This window comes from Ipomoea nil, unplaced genomic scaffold, assembly GCF_001879475.1.
Source record: "Ipomoea nil cultivar Tokyo-kokei standard unplaced genomic scaffold, Asagao_1.1 scaffold1317, whole genome shotgun sequence".
Taxonomy (NCBI): Eukaryota; Viridiplantae; Streptophyta; class Magnoliopsida; order Solanales; family Convolvulaceae; genus Ipomoea; species Ipomoea nil.
In genome coordinates, this window is record NW_017617745.1 from 1,162,396 (window position 1) to 1,184,820 (window position 22,425).

General features: G+C 37.2%; 3 protein-coding genes and 1 long non-coding RNA gene across 5 annotated transcripts; 3 read left to right on the forward strand and 1 right to left on the reverse strand.

Moving 5' to 3' along the window:
• The first annotated feature begins 3,861 nt into the window (after positions 1-3,861).
• Positions 3,862-22,150, forward strand: LOC109185336. Its single transcript, XR_002054967.1, has 3 exons — positions 3,862-3,872; positions 11,262-11,267; positions 22,071-22,150. It is a non-coding gene; the product is annotated as an uncharacterized LOC109185336 (long non-coding RNA).
• LOC109185333 (plasminogen activator inhibitor 1 RNA-binding protein-like) lies at positions 4,361-7,897 on the forward strand. 2 transcript variants are annotated; one of them, XM_019335305.1, is made up of 7 exons: positions 4,361-4,767; positions 5,299-5,620; positions 5,704-5,769; positions 5,869-6,001; positions 6,659-6,820; positions 6,995-7,042; positions 7,423-7,897. In XM_019335305.1, the coding sequence occupies exons 1-7, from the start codon at positions 4,572-4,574 to the stop codon at positions 7,594-7,596; spliced, it is 1,101 nt and encodes a 366-aa protein (XP_019190850.1). In that variant the 5' UTR covers positions 4,361-4,571; the 3' UTR covers positions 7,597-7,897. The 2 variants fall into 2 exon arrangements, with proteins under 2 accessions (XP_019190850.1, XP_019190851.1); XM_019335306.1 differs by having other exon boundaries at positions 6,659-6,817.
• LOC109185331 (pentatricopeptide repeat-containing protein At4g16835, mitochondrial) lies at positions 13,618-15,845 on the forward strand. Its single transcript, XM_019335304.1, has one exon. The coding sequence runs from the start codon at positions 13,685-13,687 to the stop codon at positions 15,707-15,709; it is 2,025 nt and encodes a 674-aa protein (XP_019190849.1). The 5' UTR covers positions 13,618-13,684; the 3' UTR covers positions 15,710-15,845.
• LOC109185334 (ras-related protein RABD2c-like) lies at positions 16,064-19,534 on the reverse strand. Its single transcript, XM_019335307.1, has 8 exons — positions 19,351-19,534; positions 17,914-17,986; positions 17,464-17,511; positions 17,327-17,374; positions 17,028-17,099; positions 16,781-16,936; positions 16,589-16,692; positions 16,064-16,411 (listed from the first exon to the last, which is right to left on the reverse strand). The coding sequence occupies exons 1-8, from the start codon at positions 19,362-19,364 to the stop codon at positions 16,315-16,317; spliced, it is 612 nt and encodes a 203-aa protein (XP_019190852.1). The 5' UTR covers positions 19,365-19,534; the 3' UTR covers positions 16,064-16,314.
• Positions 22,151-22,425: the final 275 nt, after the last annotated feature.

Below are 22,425 nucleotides of genomic sequence, written 5' to 3' on the forward strand. Positions count from 1 at the left end.
CTCCCCTCGAACAAATAAAAATTCATTCACTACTTGCGTGCTCCTATCCTCCTTTAAAACATCATATTTGCGCTGCAAATTTCTAATACGGTTCCCAAATAATCTGAAATGTCCCCCCCCCCCCCCCCCCCACTTCCACAACTGCTTCCCACATAGCTCAATTCGCTCCTGGAAAGGCATTCCCAGAGACTGGCGCCATGCCTCTTCAACCACCTTCGAACACCCTTCTTCCATTAGCCAAGCCGATTCAAATTTGAAAGTGCGCATGGCTGTACGCACAGGTCTCGTTTCCAAATCAACAAAAATGGCACAATGATCTGAGGATAGGTATATAGGTTCTGAACCACCACCTCTTCGTGTAATTCTGACCACTCCACCGTTGTCACTACCGTATCCAGACGCTCCTCAATCCATGCATTAGTTCCGTGACCACGCTCCCATGTGAACCGAGCACCTATCATTTCCAGATCATTTAATCGACAATCGCTTAGGGCGTCGTTGAAACCCTCAATGAGTGATTCCGGGTGCGAATGGGAGCCTCTTTTCTCCAATAAACCTGTAATATCGTTGAAGTCTCCCACCACAAGCCACGGGAGTGTCGACTTATCTCTGAGTTGGCGCAGAAGATTCCATGTAACATGCCGCTGCGATCTGTCCTAGTTACCGTAGAAACCAGTGAGCCTCCATCGTGGTCGACCTGGAATATCAATTACCACGTCTATATAGTTCACCGAGTAACTTAACAAAGAGGTCGCATCAGTATCCCTCCAAAATAGGGCTAATCTACCACCTAGTCCCACACGATCCACGCTAAAAGCCCCTTCAAAACCCAATTGCACTCTCACCTGCTCCACCTTCACATCATCCGCCTCCGTTTCCATTAAGAAAACGAATGAGGACCGTTGCTTGGACACCATGCCCAAGAGTTCGCGAACTGATCGGGTGCCGCCCAAACCCCGGCAGTTCCAGCTTATGATACTCATTGGTCCAGGCGAGCATGGCCCTCCAGACCCGCCTTTGGCAGAATTATAGCAGATTCCAGCATTGTTACATCACCTTCCTAAGCACTTCCCGACGTCCCACTCTCCTCCCTGCGCCTGGTGGGACTGCCTCGCATATCAGAAGGCTGTTCTCAAACGTCCATGGGCCATCATTAATGACCCTCTTAATATCCTTCAGAAGGGGAAATTAGAAGAGGAACAATTCGTCCGTCAAGTTGATCACCTGCATTCCCATTACCGGACACCGGTCTCCAGACGGATGCCATGATTTGTTGCATAAACTTGAATTTGATTGGCCGATCCGTAAGAAAACGGCCGACAAGATTGTGTTGGATCGACGCATCCGGACATGCTTGGACAGCATGCGCTTCTAAGCCGATGGATTCTTCCTCAACCAGATTCATAGCCGCGCACCTTTCCTCAATTTGTCTGGTATCCATGATGAATTGGGGAAAACAAACGAACACAATCACCAGAAAAACACAAAAGCATATTGACGATTCCATTGTGCAAAATCAATATAAAAGCCCTAGACACCTAGGGAAACACTCTCTCAGCCTGCACTAAGAGAGGGAGCCACGTTCAAAAACAAACATAGAAGCACGATCAAAGAACACACGATCAGAGATCACGATCGGAGATTTGCGAGAGGATGTGAAAAGTACGAAGCATTGGTTAATTATATTTGCACTTAATTTTTTTTTAGAGATTTTAATGTAAGAAAAATAATATTTTAACTTTAACAATATGAGAATAATTTATACATTTATAATAATTTTACTTTACAATTTATGATGTGACTTTTATATTTATTAACTTAATTTTTATTAATATTTGAAATTAATTATGTTATCATATAATTTTTTTAAAAAGAGGTAATTATAATCAAACTAGTTTTTTACGCGCATTGCGCGATTGGGATAATGCCCAATGCTTTTTTTTAAATAAGTACTTTAAAGTATATTAAGACAGGATTATATTGAAATTGTTCATGCATAGATAATTGAAGGTTGAATTTGCGTATTTAAATAGGTAATTCTTCTCCCAAAGGTTGAGTCCCCAACCCCAAGGGCCCCCCACACTCCGACCCGACAGAGCATTGTGGGAAGTTGTAAATCACGGTGACTCAATGGTTCAGCAGACAGGGCCAAATGCTGATACGCACAAGGAATCTGCCCACTTTGGACATAATTCCCGCACTGCCGCCGCCGAGGTTCAAACCTTCGTCTCTTCTCCCAAATACTACCCACTAAACCATTGAGCTAAGCCCGTGCGGGTTAAATAGGTAATTCTAAGTTTACAAATGCAAGATAATATAGTCAAGATTGATTATAATTGTCAATAAAATAATTGTATAGGTATCGTTGAAACCAAATACGGGACATAAGGGAGAACAAATAAAAATTAGGACATAAAATATTAAATATATACTAATATTGTTTGAGGAGATTCCGACATTAGGATTTGTGGTTAAGTTCTATTAAGACTTTAATATTCTTCCAAAAAAGGCTGAACCCCAACCCTAATATTAGAATTAGATTAATGGTGTAGTTATAATTCTATATTAGACTTTAATATTAGAATTAGAACGGTGAATTAACGGAAAAGTTAAATGGATAATCATATAATTAGGGATAAATTAGAAAATCTTAAAAGAAAAAATTAAAACCTGAACAATATGAACCATTCATTTGATTTAATAATTTGGCGGTCATTTTTTCTACCCAATGTTAATAATTAAATAAATTCGCTGGTCAAATCCGCTAGTATAATCCGCTAACGTTAATCGCTAACTGCTGATTGTCAAACAATGACATTGCGAGGTAGTTCTCACTTCAATTTGTTGTGTGATTTGAATACTCTCGTTGTCACAAAATCTCTCAAGTAGTTAATATGGTTGACTTTATTAATTATATTTTTTTAATTTTTTCATGGTATTAATAAAATACTTGGTAAATATATATATATATATATATATATATATATATATATATATATAGCATTATTTTGTATTATAACTTTGATATTTAATTAGAAAAATAGTGCACAAAAAAGATAATAGATAATGTAGTGAATATAATCAATTGATGAATTTGAATGTAAAAATTTTTACATTTGAGAAAAATAAAGACAATATAACTAATGAAAATATTTCTTTTAATTAATTTATTGATAATTAATAATTTTTTTTTTCACTGAATAAAGACATTGTAAGGATAATGTAGCGAATATAATCAATTAATAAATTTGAATATAAAGAATTTTTATATTGAAGAAAAATAAAGACAATATAACTAATAAAATTATTTCTCTTATTTAATTGATTGATAATGAATAATTTTTTTTTTTTGAATAAAGACATTGTGGACACATAATTCTAAATTAAAGAAATGCATATGTATTATTTTTTGTTGTAACTACTAAATTATTATTTATATAATTTAATAAAAGTAAAATAGAGTACTAATTATGCCAACTTTGATTGGGATGAGGTTCGAACCTAAAACCTTTTTTTTTTATTGAAGTCAATGAGTAAGTTAACGGTGAACTAACGGCAATTCTTAAAATTTTAACGGAATTAGTAACGGTGTGTGGGTATTTTAGGAACTTTTAGTGTAAAATTTAAATCTGATCAATCTTTTAATTAATCTGAGCCATTCATTTGATTAAAATCTGTGACCGCCATTTTTTCTACCCATTATAGGCCTAACTCTCTTGGGCTCTTATTAGTATAGTAGATTATAGGCCTAACTCTCTTGGGCTCTTATTAGTATAGTAGATATAGTAGATAGATTAATTAATTTGATGACCTAAATTTAACATCTATTTAGCAAAAATCTTAACCGAAGACTATTTGTGGTCAAAATGAAAGTCAAGGTACATGCTTTGGTCAAATTAAAGTCGATAACTAAAAGGAGTACTAGCCCAATAGTCAAAGGACCATGTGTGGTATTAACTCATTTATCACTCGTTATTTGATAGACCATGGTCCACACAGCTGTGTGTGTCATAAATAAAAAGTACATTTTCAATATACTAAAAGTAAATTTATGTACGTAAAGCATTAAAAATATACATTGTATTATTATCGACACAGCTATATAGACCATGGTCTATACAAAACTTATTTATCATATATGAAACAATAGAATCAATATTTTAAATAATTTATTTTCCATATAATTTAAATTCAATTCATTTCTATATATAGATAATATGGGCGGTTAGAATTTGTTTTTAGAAGAGATAAAAGCCCAAAAAATAATATTCCGGGGCCCCAATAAACACGGCCCATGACCACACAATACAATGAACTCTGTCACACAGAATTCTCCCTCCGCTAGGGTTTTTAAGATTAGGTTCCACTTCACTCCCCCCACTGCCGCCTTTGTTAAGGTTTCAGAATCCCCGTTTTCTGTCTCTCCAGCTCTCCGTTTATCTTTTGATCCATTTCCATGGAGTCCAATCAGTAGACTTTCTTTACTATTCAGTAATCTCTGTTGAAGATTCGGGAATTAGATACATCTTTCTGTATCTCTCTATTTCTACACCCAAGTGAAAGTCCGAGGAATGGCGACCATGAACCCGTTTGACCTTCTGGGTGACGATGACAACGATGACCCATCTCAGCTCCTCGCTGCTCAGCAGCAAAAGCTTCCACCTTCCGCCCCGGCTGCCAAGAAAGGGCCTGTTCAGGCTCAGTCGCCGAAGCCCGCCGCCGCCGCCGCCAAGATGCCCTCCAAGCCTTTGCCCCCGGCTGAGGCTGGTAATGAGCATCACCTCCTTTAATATGTTTAAGTGTGATTATATTTGTATCTATATCTCTTTATATACATTCTACATGCGGGTTCTTTTTCTCCAAATGTGCCTGATGATTTGGTTATTGATTAAATTAGTTGAACGAAGAGAACAATGTGGTTTTTGTGCCTATATTTTGGTTTGTGTTATTGCATTTTGAGCTTAAGGTTGCTTAGTGGATGGATGGATTGAAGTTTGTCTTTGATATGAGTTTCTGATTCTTTTCAAAGCACCTATATGTTAGTTTTTACTTATCTTCCCACTCAAAGTAAAGAAGCCCCGAGTGTGTGTATGCATTTATGGCAGTCTATTTGTATGGCTGAACCTTAATAGTTTGTATTGACACATAGGACCATTTTTACATTTTGCTTAACATGTGAATAAAAATGAATGTGGTATAGTTATTATTGTATTGATCAAGCATGAATATCCCGTGCATTTTCTATGCATAAGAACTGATGCTAATTCCAAAATTTCATGTTTAACAATTTTGTTGTAGTAAGGGAGTCCAAAACTGACTTTCAGCGAGGACGTGGTGGCCCCCGTGGTGGACGTGGCCGTGGTGTTGGTCGTGGCCGTGGGTTCAATCAAGATTCTATAGACACTGAGAATGCCTTTGGCAGCAACAACGGTTTTTCAGGGGGTTATAGACCTTCAGAAGAGGGAGAAGGTGGAAAAGCTTCTGAAAGAAGAGGAGGATATGGTGGGCCTCGTGGGGGTTTCCGTGGTGGTCGTCGGGGAGGTTTCAGCAATGGTGAAGCTGCTGCAGATGGGGAGCGCCCGAGGAGGACGTTTGACCGCCGAAGTGGAACAGGGCGTGGGTTAGTATTGCTCAATTTACTACACCTTTGCGGATTTTGGAAATATTCTTCTGTGTTGATTATGCATCTCTTTTCTGTTGTAGGAATGAATTTAAACGTGAGGGTTCTGGTCGTGGGAATTGGGGAACTCCTACAGATGAGATAGCTCCGTAAGAATTACCTCAGATTACATGAATTTGTTGCAGATATTGCCATTCGTTTTGATATTTTTGGTGTGAGTTCTAATGCTTTCTTTATTCTTAATTCAGAGAAACCGAGGAACCTATTAATGAAGTTGAGAAGACTGTTGATACTGAGAAACAAACTAGCCAGGAAGATACTGGAGATGCCACCAAGGATTCTCCACCAAATGAGACCGAAGAAAAGGAGCCCGAGGAGAAGGTAAAATTCTTTTGGAAAATGATAAGAAGTACTCCCTAACTTGGTTTTGAATTCTAATTTTTTGATTGTCAAATTAAGTGATTATGTAATTGTATAGTTAGCTAATCTTGGTCTCCCACATTAGAAAGTATTTTTTACCCCCACAGTACACCTAGTATTATAACTCAATTCTTTTCCGGTAACCACCATCATTGCCCCACAGCCACAGCCACAGCCATTGAATGAATTATCCAATGAGATAATTATTATTATAATTTCTCCTATTAAAACAGATGGAAAGGGTGTCTATTTCAATTGAAATTGTAATGTACAAGTCGTTAACATGCTCATGTTTGCTTGCTCACTTCAACTAATACTCCGTCTGTCTCATTTTACCTGTCTTTGTTTACTACGGAGTATTTATTGGTCAAACCAATTCTTTCTTCTTTGCTTATTTTCTTTAGTATTTTTTTACTTATTTTTAATTTTTTTTTTTTGTGTTTAATAGTATTCTTAATATAGTTTCTAAACATATAAATTTTGTATAATAATACTAAACTTTATATTATGAAAAGTTGAATTAAAAGTAACTTCAGTCAAGCCTCATTAACCGAATGAGATACATAAAATAGGATGGAGGGAGTATAATATTCTTTCATATGGTTTATGCTTTGATAGGAGATGACTTTGGAGGAATATGAGAAGGTACTGGAGGAGAAGAGGAAGGCGTTGCTTGCATCAAAGCCCGAGGAGAGAAAAGTGTGTTTGGATAAGGAGTTTGCGTCGATGCAGTTGCTTTCCAACAAGAAGAATGATGAGGAAGTCTTCATTAAACTGGTGAGTTTTGTTTTGGTTTATAATAAATGTGACGGTCCTTGTTGCATTTCTCCCTCGCTCGATGTTTCTGTTTATTGAAGTATTTATTTTGTGTAAGTATTGGTTGTTTTTTCTGCTACCCTTCAAGTTTATGGGGTTTAGGAATAGCAGATTGATTCATGTCTATGTAACGTGCAGGGATCTGAGAAAGAAAAAAAGAAAGAGGCTGGAGAAAAGGTTAAAAAGGTACTATTTTTGTTTTCATGTTTCTCTATAGGCTTTTGGCAAGTAGCGATTTACCAGTTTTTGAGGTGTGCAAAATACTCTCTATATATGCGGACACAATTCACCGTGGTATAGTGCCCCTACTTTCAAGCTAATTGATTGTGAAACTATTTTAACGGACTGAATTGCAGTAATGTTTGTTATTATACCAGAGATTCAGACATATTGAGAATAGGTGTTTATACTACAATTTTCGTGCGACTTGCTTCCCTATGAAGTTATACTAGAATCTCGGTTTTTATGTTTCTTCTCAAATTTGTAGTTTTTTCTTTGTTCATTCATTTCATTCATCACCTTCTTCATACCCGGTAACTCACCTTAACATGTTCTTTTGTTTCCAGACGAAAAACATCAACGAGTTTTTGAAACCAGCTGAAGGAGAAAACTACTATCGCTCTGGTGGACGTGGGAGGGGCCGTGGGCGTGGCCGAGGAGGATACGGTGGAAGCCTGTCCAGTGTTGACGCTCCATCTATTGAGGATGTCGGGCAGTTCCCTACCTTGGGTAAAAAGTGAGTGATGAACGACGCGACGCTTTTCCATCGACACCTTATGACTGTGACTTGTGATTGTTTCGACTTAGAAACCCGCTGGACCTGGTTGTTTCTTTACTACAATTATCTTTTTAAACTTGTTTTTTAAATAGTGTACATTTAGTTGTTACCGTCCGAGGGTTATATCTTTAACTTTCTTGGTTACAGTCTCTACTTTTAGAATTTAGGTACTCTTTTTACTACATCTTTGATTTCTTTCTGGGATCTTGACTTGAATTGGTAACAGTTTTGTTTTTCTCAATCTGGGTTTTTGTTTCACTGCATCTAGTTTCTGTCTTGTCTCTAGAGTTTTGTCTGTTGGTAAATATCAATCTAGGAGCGTCTAATTCTGGTAAAGTTCAGACGGCTGACAGTTTGGTTATATCCTATGAAGTTGAATCTACTGAATCAAACGCCATCCAATAATGCGTTGAAGAGATCCTGACTTTAGTCTTCAACTTTATACAAAAGTGTAATTAAACTTTTAAATTTTTGAAAAATGCAATTTGACATTTCAACTTATTAGAATGGGTTATCGCTTTTATTAATGATAACATGCATTACATTGAGCATAAAAAAAAACTCATAACATAGCCTTTAACAACAAACATTCTTAGTTTAGGCAAAACTATTTTATTTGGCTCGAAGACCATTCCAAAACCATTCTTGTTCAACGTCAGTTCTTTCTCGGAAGTCATCTTCAGAACCACCTTGCCCATGCCCTCCACAAAGGATTGAGTAGAGTTTCCCATCCACACCTTCCGCCCTCAATGGTCTTGAAGGTGTTAAATAGCTCACGGTTGCAATATCGATGCCTTGTTGCATAAGTGTCGATGAACACTCGTGCAGGTTAGAACCCACGAGGTTCACCTCAGTCACCATGGTCAAAAGGCTAATATCGGCCTCCTTCTGACTGCTTTGCCCAACAACGTTGGCTTCAGAACTCTTATTCTTCTTCCTTGGTGCCTTACAATCAGATGACTTGTGGCCATTTTTGCCATAGTTGAAGCTTTTACCATTGAATTTTACTTTGGTAATGCTTCCTTTCGGACCTAGCTTCTGCTTGTCTTTCTTAGCATTCTTGGAGCTTTTATCGTGCTCCGCAACATTGGCCTTAGCGCCACCAATGACAGAACCCTTTCCATCATTGTTCCTATTGCCCTCCTCAATTCGAAGTCGTTGGATCAACTCCTCCAGATTCATTTCCTTTCGCTTGTGCTTAAGGTAATTGTTGAAGTCCTTCCAACCAAGAGGCAACATGTGGATTATAGACGCCAATTGGAAGGCTTCACTCATCACAATGCCTTCGTCACAGATCTCATCAAAGATTAATTGTATATCTTCAACTTGACAAAGCACGGTCTTGGAATCAACCATTTTAAAGTCAAGGAATCGACCGACAACAAATTTCGTTGCATGTCTATACTATCATGCCTACCATGGCGACAAACACAACATTTGTGGAAGAGTAGTTAGCTAGTTTTGCTAAGACTCTTGTAGGAATGCTTGTTCTCCTTCAAAACCAAGATAAGCGGATTAACGTCCTTGACGAAATTGTAGGGAGCATAATAGAAGGACATGGGAGTTCTACTCCAAGAAAGCAGCTCGAGGGGCAAGAAGATGTTGCTTAACAAACACCACTAGGTTAGACCTATAGTGGGAGAAGCTACTTCCCACCTACCGCCAACTAAGAAGAGCATACCAATCACCGAAGGCATGATATGGGTGAATCAGTTGAAGGACTACGTAATAAGGTTATCAAAGGAAAGTTAGATGAAGGCCAACCCTCCTATACCTACGCTAAGCACTACACACAAATAATCGAAGAGTTGAACATGTTCTTCGGCTATCAACCACCTAAGTTCCAACAGTTTGATGGCAAGGGGAATCCCCACAGCACATTGCCCACTTTGTGGAGACCTACAATGACGTAGGGACTTACGGTGATCTGTTGGTGAAACAGTTTGTCTATTCCTTAAAGGGCATTGCTTTTGATTGGTACACTGATCTCGAATCCGGCTGTATTGATAGTTGGCACTATATAGAGCATGAGTTCTTAACCCATTTCTATAGTACAACGAGAACGGTAAGTTTCTTAGAACTTACCACTACCCAGTGGAAGGGCGAATGTTTCGTTCCTTACATCGAAAGATGGAGTGAATTGTGCCTAAATTGCAAAAAGATGATATCTCAAAGCTCCGCAATCGAGATGTGCATCAAAGGCATGCACTTTGAACTCTCCTACATTCTGCAATGAATTAAGTTACCTTCGAGGAGTTCTCCAGACTAGTTTGCGACATGGAGTTGAGCATTGATGCTAGTGGAGGGACTAACATACTGAACTTTCCAAGCTCCTCCAAGGCACTTGGGAAACATGAAGTTAAGAAAGGAAGCAAACCCTTTCCAAAGCAAGAGAAGAAAGAATCAATTAATGTGAAGAGTAAACCAATGAGAGTCTTCAACAAAGCAACTGAAAGGCCAAAGTTGGGTCCATTTTATGGCCCAATGAGAGAAGGTAGGAGAATGACGATTGGCGAAAGATAGGAGAAAAAAATATCCTTTCTTGGATTCCAATGTATCTCATATCTTTGGTGAGGTAGTCAAACTCAAGTTTATTGAGTTGCCTGAGATGAAGCGCCCTAATGAGGCTTCAAGGGTGGATGACCCAAACTATTGCAAGTACCACAGTCCTCTTCGTCACCTGATTGAGAAATGTTTCATCTTCAAAGACAAAGTAATGGCACTGCTAGAGATGGGATGATTAAGCTTACTGATGCTAACACAAAAACAAATCAAGTTCAATTATACTTGGAAGGTTCGCTCCATTGTGTGTTGAGAAGGAAGATGAAGAGCGACGGAAGCATCCATTCCTATTCATTGTTAAGCAGCCTGTTGGTCAAAGTTCAAAGTGTAGCAAAATGATAGCAATTCGAAGGAAATGAGTGGTTACCCATAGAAAAAAGATAATAATTGAGCTCATGAGACATCCAAGGCACATAATGAAAAGATGGGATGAGAAGATCTCAACAAGTGGTCATGACCGTAGATCAAGAATCAAGGGACATGTCAAGCGGCCATGAGCACCAATTCCCTTGGCTCAATACATTCCAAAAGGATCTAATCCTCGAGGGGTAGGCACTGATAGCTCTTGCCTGACTACCAATGAAAAGGAAATGGATGGGGGAGAGTGTTCATCTCCTAAACATATCATAACTGGGGAAGTGAAAATGCATAGGGTTGTTTCCTATTCCATGAAAATTACTTTCACGGATGAAGACTTGTTGCTTAGGGGCACACCCCACAATTGCCCATTGTTTGTTAAAGGCTACACACAAGGGCAAAAACTTAAGAGAATTCTAGTTGATCAAGGCTCAACTGTCAACATTTTGTTTCTTCGAGCCATGAAAAATCTTGGTGTAATGATGGACGAGCTCACCCTAAACCATATAATGATACAAGGATTCAATCAAGAAGGCAAAGAGCAATCGGCATCGTCATACTTGATTTAAGAGTTGGAGGCCTAAGTTCTAGTATCCCTATCATGTCATACATGCAAGGACATCTTATAAAATGTTACTTGGGAGGCCTTGGATACATGAAAATGGGGTGGTTCACTCATCACGATACCAATGCCTTATGTTTGAAAAGAATGGTGTGGTCGAAAAGGTAGTTGCCAATGAAAGCCCATTCACAGATGCCGAGTCTTATTTTGCAAACGCAAAGTTTTACATAAGGAAACAAGTCATTGCGGAAGTTGTTGAGAAAAGAAATGAAAACCCACCTTTCCAACCTAAGTCAAAGGGCAAGCAAGTCTTTGACCGGGATCAACACAACACAAAACTCATCTTCTCGCTCGCAATAATCGATACACTTAAAGTAGATGAAATGAAATCATCTAAGGAGAAAAACTATGATAAAGCATACCAAGTACTACCCGCCAAGCGTACTAAGGGTTTCGACCCTAACACTTATAAGTTTCTAGCCAAGGCTCGCTATAACCTTAACGAGCCACAGATGTTGGGAAAGCTCATCTAGGAAGCCGATGGTAAAGGCAAGGTAATTAGTAGGAACCTCAAACACGCAAAGGGTTGGGTTATGTCCCCCCCTAAACTAGTGCGAACCCTTAGAAATAGAGCATTAAGTAATTGTATCTCCATGGATGAAAGTGAATATGATCCAAAACTAACTCCTACCAATGATAATGGACATGACAAAAAGAGGTCAGTTTTTTTTATAATGGGTAAGGTGGAATCTCGATGCTCAGCCTTTGACAGAATGGGGTCAAATCCTAAAGCCCCCAAAAGAAAGGTTATACATGATCGACTTGGAGTTGTCCAAGTTATGAAGGACAATACCAATCATCCAATTGAGGTAGAACCTTCGAAAAGGCTTAGAAGTATGATTCCTTCTCGTATAAGACGAGAAACAGATATTCATATTTCATATGTAGAAGTCTTGAGGGTCCAACAAAAGATCATCATACACACTCGTGCGCATAAAGAAGATGATGAAAAAATTATAGGTTCATGCTCATTTGGAGCAACCTACTAGATATTATCCGGAAGCATAGCTAGTGGAGAGTAGGTGATGTTAAAGCTATACGTATTTGGGGGGATAAATGGCTTCCAAATCAAGTTGAGCCTAAAATTCAAACTCCTCCTTTCCCTTATTTGGAGGAAGCATTGATTTTGTCTCGAATGAAGAATGGGGCAAGTGAGTGGGATAAAGATACTGTGAGAGATATATCAATAGAAATGCTAGACTAATATTAAGTATTCCACTACTAATGGTTCAAATGGAGGATACGCTCATTTGGATGGAAGATGAGAAAGGACTATTCACTGTTAAAAGCTGTTATAGAGCAATTACAAAGGAATGATCATGTTGAAAAGAAAAAGCAGGTTGCAATGTGGAATTTTAATCTTCCTAGGAAAATAAAAAAAAAATAAAAAAAAAATTCTGGCAGCCTGCTACTAATTGTCTTCCAACCACGGATCTTCTAAGGGCTAAACAGGGTGAATTGTTCTACTACTTGTCAATTGTGTCAAAGGGAAGAGGATTCTATACCATACTTATTCATTCATTGTCAATTACAGTCAAGTGCTGGAAATTTATAAGACTGCCGATCAAGTTAAACAATTTTAGGTCCTTCTCAGATTGGGCAGTACTGCTAATGTTAACTGTTTGCTGGAAAATTTGGAAGGCAAGAAATAACAAGGCCTGAAATGGACATATTTCTTCTAGCAAGTTGGTAGCTGAAAGAAGAAAAAAATTTCTTAACTGACTGGAGGAGTACTGTGGGAGGTGACAACAACAGGAGGAATCAAACTAATCCTAGAATAGCAAAGTTGCAAAAACCTAACCCAGGTTACTTTAAATTAAACTCTTATGTGGTGGTGGACGAAAGTCGTAGTGTCATGGAGCTTGGGTGGGTTAAGGCATGGTTGTAAAAATCGCGTCTAGGCGCTAGGCAGCGTCCGGCCGCTTCAAGGAACGTCGGAATTGGCCTCTTTCTCGATTTTTTTTATTTATTTTTTTTATTTTTTGGCGAATAACCCCCTAAAAATTTATAAATAAATAAATAAATAACCGGCCGCCTAGGGGGCACCTAGTGTCTTTTTCAACACTTTAAGAGGGATGACAACAGGAGTTTTATGTTGCGATTAGCATGCTGGGAAATGGAATTTAATTTGTACCCCTTGTGAGACAGAAAGAATGGCAAAGAGGGAAGCGTTGAGCTGGCTAAAGAAGCAAAGATTCACAAAAGGTTCAATTAGAAATAGACGCACTTCAGGTTGTTAACAACTTTAGTAATTTTGAGGGTATTTCTTCATTTAGACTTTTAATTTTAGATATCAAATATACCTTATGCTTTTTACCTTATGTAATTATCTCTCATGTTGAATGTATTATGAACATAGTTGCCCATCCGTTAACTAAGGAAATTGATTATACTTCTTTCATTATCCGTATCACCATTTGAATTAATGAAATGCCTTAGTGTAAAAAAAAAAAAAATGGATATAAGGGGAGGGAAACTCCATTTCTCAATTTAAAAATGACAGTTAGTAATGCACCGCCATCATCACCCTTCTCTTATTCACAAAGAATTCAAAGTTTTCTCCTTTTACTTGATAGCACCCAAACGCCACCTTAAAATCTCTTCTTGCATCGAATCCCAAATTTCAAATCCAGCAAATTCTCCTTCAAGTCCATCATCTTATTCATCGTACCAATCCGACTTGATTCCAAGAAAGCCCAAGTTCTTGAACAAATTTACGCGGAATGAAGCATCTGAATTTTCTTCGATTGTTTCGTGTAACAAGAGAATTACCAGTTATATTCGATCCATGGATTTGGATTCCGCTCTTAGAGTCTTTGAGAGCATGGCCGTTAGGACTACAGTCACATGGAATTCAATTTTAGCCGGGTTCTCAAGAAAACCAGGGAAGTTTCAGGAGGCTCGTGAGATGTTTGATAAAATTCCTGAACCGGATGTTGTGTCGTATAACATAATGTTAGTTTGTTATTTGAACAATGCTGGTATTGGAGCCGCAAGGAGTTTCTTTGAAAAGATGCCTGTAAAAGATGTTGCTTCCTGGAATACCATGATCTCAGGTTTTTCCCAGAATGGTATGATGAATGAAGCCAATGAACTGTTTGTGACAATGCCCGTGAGAAACGAGGTGACTTGGAATGCTATGATATCAGGATATGTTGAGTCAGGCCAACTGGAACCGGCACTGGAAATATTTAACAAAACACCCGAAAAGGGTGTGATTGCCCGGACTGCAATCATTACAGGGTATATGAGGTGTGGCAACATTGAGTTAGCAGAGAAGATGTTTCAAGAGATGCCAGAGAAGAATTTGGTTACTTGGAATGCTGTTATTGCTGGTTATGTTGAGAATGGTAGAGGGGAAGATGGTTTGAAGTTGTTTAGGAAAATGGTGGAGTTGGGGATTAAGGCAAACCCATCGACCTTGAGTAGTGTCTTATTAGGATGTAGTAATTTATCTGCATTTAGGTTCGGGATGCAAGTTCATCAGCGTGTGTGTAAGCTCCCGATATGTTTGGATATGACAGTAGGAACTTCGCTGATTAGCATGTACTGCAAGTGCGGAATCTTGGAGGATGCGTGGAAGTTGTTTCTTGATATGCCAAGAAAGGACATTGTGAGTTGGAATGCAATGGTTTCGGGGTATGCTCAGCATGGGAAGGGAGACAAGGCACTTTGTCTGTTCGATGAGATGAGACATACTGGAATTCAACCGGACTGGATAAGTTTTGTGGGAGTTTTATCAGCATGTAACCATGCAGGATTAGTGGACCTCGGGATTCATTATTTTGAGAAAATGCAAAACGATTATGGGATCAAGCCAAAACCCGATCATGTTACTTGTATGGTTGATCTTCTTGCGAGAGCTGGCAGGCTAGATGAAGCTGTTGATTTGATAACAAATACAGATTTCAAACCCCACCCGGCCTTTTTTGGAACCCTGCTAGGTGGTTGTAGGATCCACAAAAACGTAGAAGTGGCTGAGTTTGCTGCAAAGAATTTGCATGATCTTGACCCTAGCAATGCAGCAGGCTATGTTCAACTAGCTAACGTTTACGCTGCAAAAAACAGATGGGACGATGTTTCCAGGGTGAGAAAACTGATGAAGGAAAACCAAGTTGTGAAGACACCAGGGTATAGTTGGATGGAGGTTAAGGGTGTGGTCCACGAGTTCAGGTCGGGGGACAGGCTTCATCCAGAGCTAGAAGCCATACACGCGAAGCTAAAGGAGCTTGAAAAGAAGATGAAATCTGCAGGATATGTGGCTGATCTCGAGTCTTCTTTGCACGACATGGGCGAGGAACAGAAGGAGCAGATGCTTCTGTGGCATAGTGAGAAGCTGGCTATTGCCTTCGGTTTACTGAGAATTCCCGTGGGGGTACCCATCAGGATATTCAAGAATCTTAGAGTTTGCGGGGATTGCCACAAGGCCACAAAGTTCATATCGGCAATTGAAGATAGGGAGATCATTGTCAGGGATACGACAAGGTTTCACCATTTTAAGAATGGAACTTGCTCATGCTGTGATTACTGGTGAAACATACAGGCTTTGACTTATCCCTTAGTTTATAGATGGTTATAACTGTATGGTTATTTTTCCTGATGAACTCATAGAAGCATTTGATTCATGGAATGCTTTTAGATAATATAACATTTTCAAGAATTTCACCTAAGCTAAGAAGTCAAGAAGAATGAATTTGCATATATGACAAAAAATGAAGTAAAAATTAAATTTGTAAAGTATGCATATTCTAAAGAAATCTCACAGAGCATATATATACCATTACAAGAGTTATGTGGTATAACTAGAAGATGATGAACCATTTTCATGTATCTTGGGAAGTTTCATGTTTGGCCTTAAAAAGGAAAGCATGTGTCATTCACCACTTGATTTTTATGAAAACAAATCACTAAAACAATGAGGGCAAATACTGCCTTGTAGCAATCATCTTCTACACTTTTGTACAAAAGCTGTTTATAACTGAATAGTGGAAAGAATTGGTGTTTTAACAAAACGCGGGAATGAAAAAATATATATAAAGCAAACATGCAGAATAGTCTACTTCATGTCAAACAACTAAGATTAATTTTACATGCCACATGAAGAGCATCTGAGCATATCCAGAAAATAGAATCTCCCTTTCAACTTGAGCAGCAACCAGAATTTTGGTTGACGGGCTGTCCTCGGATCTGCACAGTAGGAGGCCGTGCATTGCTTGAGGAGGGTTGAGTCGCCATTCTACAAAGAAGACAAAAGTTATTGTTATCAATTTAGGGATTTCAGCATGGCCAACTTTGGGAGTAGTCACTTTCATAGTCAAGGGGGTTAAACATGTCAGATATGAAAATTTCAAGGATAGGAAAAGGAACTGCTACTACTAATACATACGCAGATTTTTAAAAATTTAGTAACTACCTGTTTTTTATTGAACCAGTCATGGCCATGAAAGCCTGCTCCACATTGGTTGCATTTTTTGCACTTGTCTCCAGGAATGGAATTCCAATCTCATCAGCAAAAGCCTGCACCAAAAGAATTTTTATTAAAACAGAGCTGATCAAATTTGTCATCAACATGAGAATTTCAGTGTGCAAGGTGAACTAGAATTACCTTGGCTGTCTCATAGGACACAACCTTCTGTGCCGTTAGGTCACACTTATTCCCGACAAGAAGCTTGTTTACATTCTCACTTGCATATCGATCAATTTCATTCAACCATTGCTTGACATTGTTGAAACTATCTTGATCAGTGACATCATAAACCACCTGACAGAAATGCGATCAAGGAGGCCTGAGTCATTACATGGAAAACATGGTAAACAACATTAAGTATGCTAGTAGAAAACACATTACGTACAATTATGCCATGAGCCCCACGATAGTAACTGCTGGTAATTGTCCTAAACCGTTCTTGACCAGCAGTGTCCCACTGCAAACAACAAGGTATGGGAAATAAGTGCTGTGCTCAAACAAAGTGGATGATGGAAAAGGCAAGTACATATGTAAGAACAGTATAAATAAGAGAAGCAGATTCTTCCAGGAAACTCATTCTTTATGAGGACTAATTCCATCTTCTGAAATGCAAAATAGGGAAAGAAAAGAGAGATAACACAATATGAAATGGCCAAGCTCAATGAGTCCAAAACTAGTACTTACAATTTGGAGTTTAATGGTTTTCCCCTCCTGTTCCACTGTCCGGATTTTCTATATGAATTAAATAAAAGACGGTTAAGAACAGACTAGAAATGGTTATAAGAAAGATTAGTAAACTTGAAAATGTGTAAATCACTTACAAAATCTACTCCAATGGTACTGATGTAACTTTCAAGATACGAGTCATCCTAGAATCCAAAACCAAAAAATGAAAATCAAATAGTAGGAATGCACACTTTTATAAATATTGTTGCATTTTTGCACTAGGTCATATCCACATCAACATGACAAAAGGACAAGTTGAACAACAATTGAATAGTACAACAATAGGATGGTTAAATACATGTTAAGAAGAATACTCATCTCAGTTCATGTGACATGCTGGGTTAACATTAACATTTCATAGCCTAAATCTACTAGCTGCTAGACAATTTGTGATTTAGGGAAATTTCATATTCCCAAAAAATTCTCCAGGGAAAACAAAGCAAATGGTCTTTTACAGAATAACACAACATATTTCTATGAGGTAAAAGAAATTCAGACACCACCATTTGACCATATTTAGATGAGCTAATAGAAGCAAAACTTACAGCAAACCTCAGAAGAAGACAGGATTTTCCAACACCAGAATCTCCAATCAGCAAAAGCTTAAAAAGATAGTCACTGCACAAAAATTGCATTGAAGTCACTCTATGGGAAATTAAAAGTATGCACAGAAGAAATGCTTTCTGTTCAAGGTCAAAATTCAGAAAAGGAAAGTCTTTCCCACAGTTTTCTTGGGGAACCTCAACCAGGGTGTTACTCTACTCTTGTATCAAGTATGATGCCAGTTCAGGTTCTAGCAAATACTAGAGTCTGATGTCACCAAGTCATCAATCAAACAAGTACACATGATAATATACCTAAGTCATGCTAAAAGAAAGTTTCTACTGGACAAAACCACTGGGCTGTTAGTTAATTAGAGAACTAAAATATTTATTGGTTCCACAGTGATCATATATTAACCAATAGCTAGAGCAATTGACAGATTATATATAGAGATATAGAAGAACAAACTCCCTACACCGCTACACGTCACAGGCAACAGCTCAACTTAACCTAGAGTTTAACAGCACTTATTAGCAGTAAAACAGACAAAAGTTGGTGGCATCAGATTTAATAAACATTTTACAAGCTACTACATTTTCAATTGCTGAGGCCTAAGGAAAAGAATAAAAAGAGCTACTTGAGATCTACAATCATCGATTCATCAACTTAAAGAATCAAAAAGTGGAGTCACCTCTTTTGATTAGTAAGCCACTAAGCCTCATTGCATAAAGCCTATAATCTAAGATCTATCTATTCTTTAAACACTTTCCTTCTTCATGCACAGCACACACTATCAGTAGAACATCAAAAGTAGACTATGTCTGAGAACATGGAGTTTCACATATACTGTAATTGATACATAAAATCATCACATCCAAGGAAGCTAGTTGAAAACTAATTAGCCAACAACACGATAGCCTTCTACAATTAGTTAAAGATGATTAGCCAATATGTAAAAGGATAATCAGTCAGCTGATTTCCTCATCAGACTTAATTCTCTTTAACACGACAATTCAATGTTTTCAGTTATATCTAAAACCTAAAATTCAGAGAAATCTGAAGCAAATTTCAAAAGCAGAAAAATAAAAACTGAACCATGCTAAGAAACTAGCTCGCGTGACAAGGGCTATCCGTGCGGGGATTAGACAAAATAGAAAATTCAAAGCTAGTCGAACGGATCCGCAACCATATCATTACATCGATCTCATCTATGCAATCAAATCTATACAGATCAGAGCAGCACTCGACAATCAAAAAGCCTAGAATTTCCAGGACATTCACGCAGGAAAACCGGGCAGATCTTTCAAAACACATATGATAGATCTAATCAAATTTTATAGAGCAAAATCAATACCTCCTACCATAGTTAATTGCAGCAGATCGTATAACGTTTTAAACAAATTGGTGTAATTCATCCTAGAGCTGGTAAAACGACTTACTATTCAGGATTCATAGCTGCAGCACGGCTTGAGATCGATGAGGCTGAACGGAAATACGTAGAAATTCGGCGGAATTTCCTGTTTCCCGGCAAGAATTAATCAGGCTTTTTAATTTCGTAAGATGGGGAGAGATCTGGAAAATACCGACAAGGTCGGAGTTCATATATAGAAGCGAAACTGTCAGGAATCGGTACTAAATAAAATGTTCAATTTTTACTCGTATGCGGAAAAGAAAGAATTATTTCGTATTTTACTTTGAGTTAATTTCAATTACGCGGAAAAGAAAGAATTATTTCGTATTTTACTTGAGTTAATTTCAATTACGAGTATGTTTTAGAGTAAAATTGTAACATCGTCTCATAGATTTTTATTCATAAGACGATTTGACTCAGATTGAGTCAATATAGAAATATAATATTTATACTAAAAAATATAATATTAATTAGGAATAAAGAGTTTGTTACTCATAAGAGAAATTATAATACTTTTAGAACAAATGTAATACTTTTACATTTTACGTAAAAATATTATATTTTTTCTTATAAGTAATGATGACAAATGTTATATTACTTATAAAGGAAAAATGAAATACATTTTAAAAAAATTAATATATTTGTTAAAAAATATAATATTTTTAAATTAAAATATAAGAGTATTATTATACTTTTTCAGCAATAAATATTTTATTTTTTTATTAATAGGAAAAACGGCGCTTTTGGTCCTTCAATTGTTTTACTTTTGAAAATTTAGCCCCTATCAATTGATTTGAACAAACCTAACACTTTAATTGTTCATAATGTAGCACATTTGGTCCCTCATGTTATGTAATTAGAATTGTTTTTAATAATTTATATAATTTATTTATTCAAAATTAAAAATATTTTTTATTATAAATAAATACATAAATTAAAAAAAATTTAAAAAAAAAAAAAAAAAAAAAAAAAAAGAACCGCCCTGGCTGTCCGCGCCAGACAGCCACGCCCACAGCCGTCTAAGGAAGACGGTCATGGCCGTCTTCTAGATCTGAAACGAAGGCTACGGCCTTCCCCACCACCCTCGTTCATGTCCCCGCCGTCTGGAACGAGGGCGGCGGCCATGGCCGTAACCCTCGTTCCAGATCTAGAAGACGGCCATGGCCTTCGTCGGCCATAGCCGTCTCCGTGAAGAAGACAGCCACCAGTTGTCCGGCGTGGACAGTCGGTGGCGGTTCTTCTTCTTTTTTTAAAAAAAAATAATTTTTTTAATTTATGTATTTATTTATAATAAAAAATATTTTTAATTTTGAATATATAAAGTATTAAAAACAATTCTAATTATATAACATGAGGACCAAATGTGCTACATTATGAACAATTAAAAGGTTAGATTTGTTCAAATCAATTGATAGGGGCTAAATTTTTAAAAGTAAAACAACTTAGATGCCAAAAACACCGTTTTCCCCGGTTAATATTACATTTTTTCAGTATAAATATTAAATGTGTTGGAAAAAAATGCTTGTAATCTGTAATACATTTGAAATACAACAAAATACAGAAAACAACAGGGAACAAAACTGGATCATTTGATATCTTCAGGCGTGTAATCACTTTCCTATAAGCTTTAAATCTCTCTCTATAAAAGCAACAAGGTTCAAGATTTAATCTTATGGGATACAAGAAGATGAATATTGAAATTCTCAAGTTGCTTTGTTTGAGAATTTCCTGTTGAGATGTAGAACTGTGAAATATCCCAGTGTACTGCAATTTTGCTTTTGCTATGTCTTTTTCAGATAATTCTCCAAATATTTATAGATGCAAATAAACCAGTTTGAAGAAGTTACCTGGAAGTTAATTATTTGAATTTAAAACTTAACTTCCATAAAATATATCTTAAATGATATATTTATCATAGGAGAATTATATTAATTACATAAATCATGTTCAACATGAATATATATGTAATTATGAACCTGTGTAAGATTATGAACCACATGCAAATAACCGTGCAAATATATTTATTATAATTTTCTAGCACACTTTTGCATGTAAGTTTGGGAAAATTGGAGGCTCACATGCTGTGTAATCATTTTTCAAATGAAACAAACAATTCCCCTATATTGGGTAATAAACTCCAATGTTGGGGAATAAATCCCAATGTTGGGGAATAGACAAAGTCTTCCAACAAACTCATTCTCCAATTAACTTTCTACCAAACTAAAATAATATTTATAACTCCACAACTCCAAATATTATTTTAAGCTTTTCATGGTAGTACATCTGAAACTTTAATCTCCATTACTATATAAATTTCCAACAAAATGATTGTCTTCCCAACCTTTTTTAAGGGATAAGAGTTTAGAACCACTCACGTTAACTAAATTGGTAAAAAAGTTTACCACGTTTCCTTTCTAGAAAAAGAAGTCTCCAAGAATTCTCTAAGGCTTGAGCGAAAACTAATAACTGTGTTTATGTCCATGATTCTACCCCATATGTAGATCTTATTTTGAGTGAAAGATACTTTGGTTTTATGCAAAATGTGCCTTAATTCATTTGTTTATATCCTTAGGTGCATAAATTGTTGATTTGAAGACAAACGTATCCTTTTCGAGGCATTTTGAGTGAATCTCGAGTCCATCGGAGTCAAGGTTAAGTTAAGGAGATGGCTAAAATGCTTCAAAGAGAGCCAAAGAGTGGTACTTTCAATGGATTTAATCACAAGAACAAAACAAGGGGAAAATGAAGCAAAAGACCAAAGAGTTGTAATTCCCACTAAATTTGGCGACATCTTAGAATTTGGATCATATCTCATTTTAGAAATGTCCGATTCAAGCGATTCTTGTGTCATTGAAAGAAAACTCAAAGGGCTACAACTCTTATGAAGACCTCAAAGTGTAATTTTTAAGGAAATGGGGGGTCAAAATTATCATACAAACCGGACCTGTGATGCAGAAGCACATTCGACGCGTCAAAAATTTCCAGTAAGTTACGCGAAGAAAGAAGAACAAGGCTCGACGCGTCGAATGTCCGTGCTGTGTGAGTTTTCAACTGTTCATAAATTCCTGTTCTACCCCTATTTGGCTCCCACTATAAAAAGCCC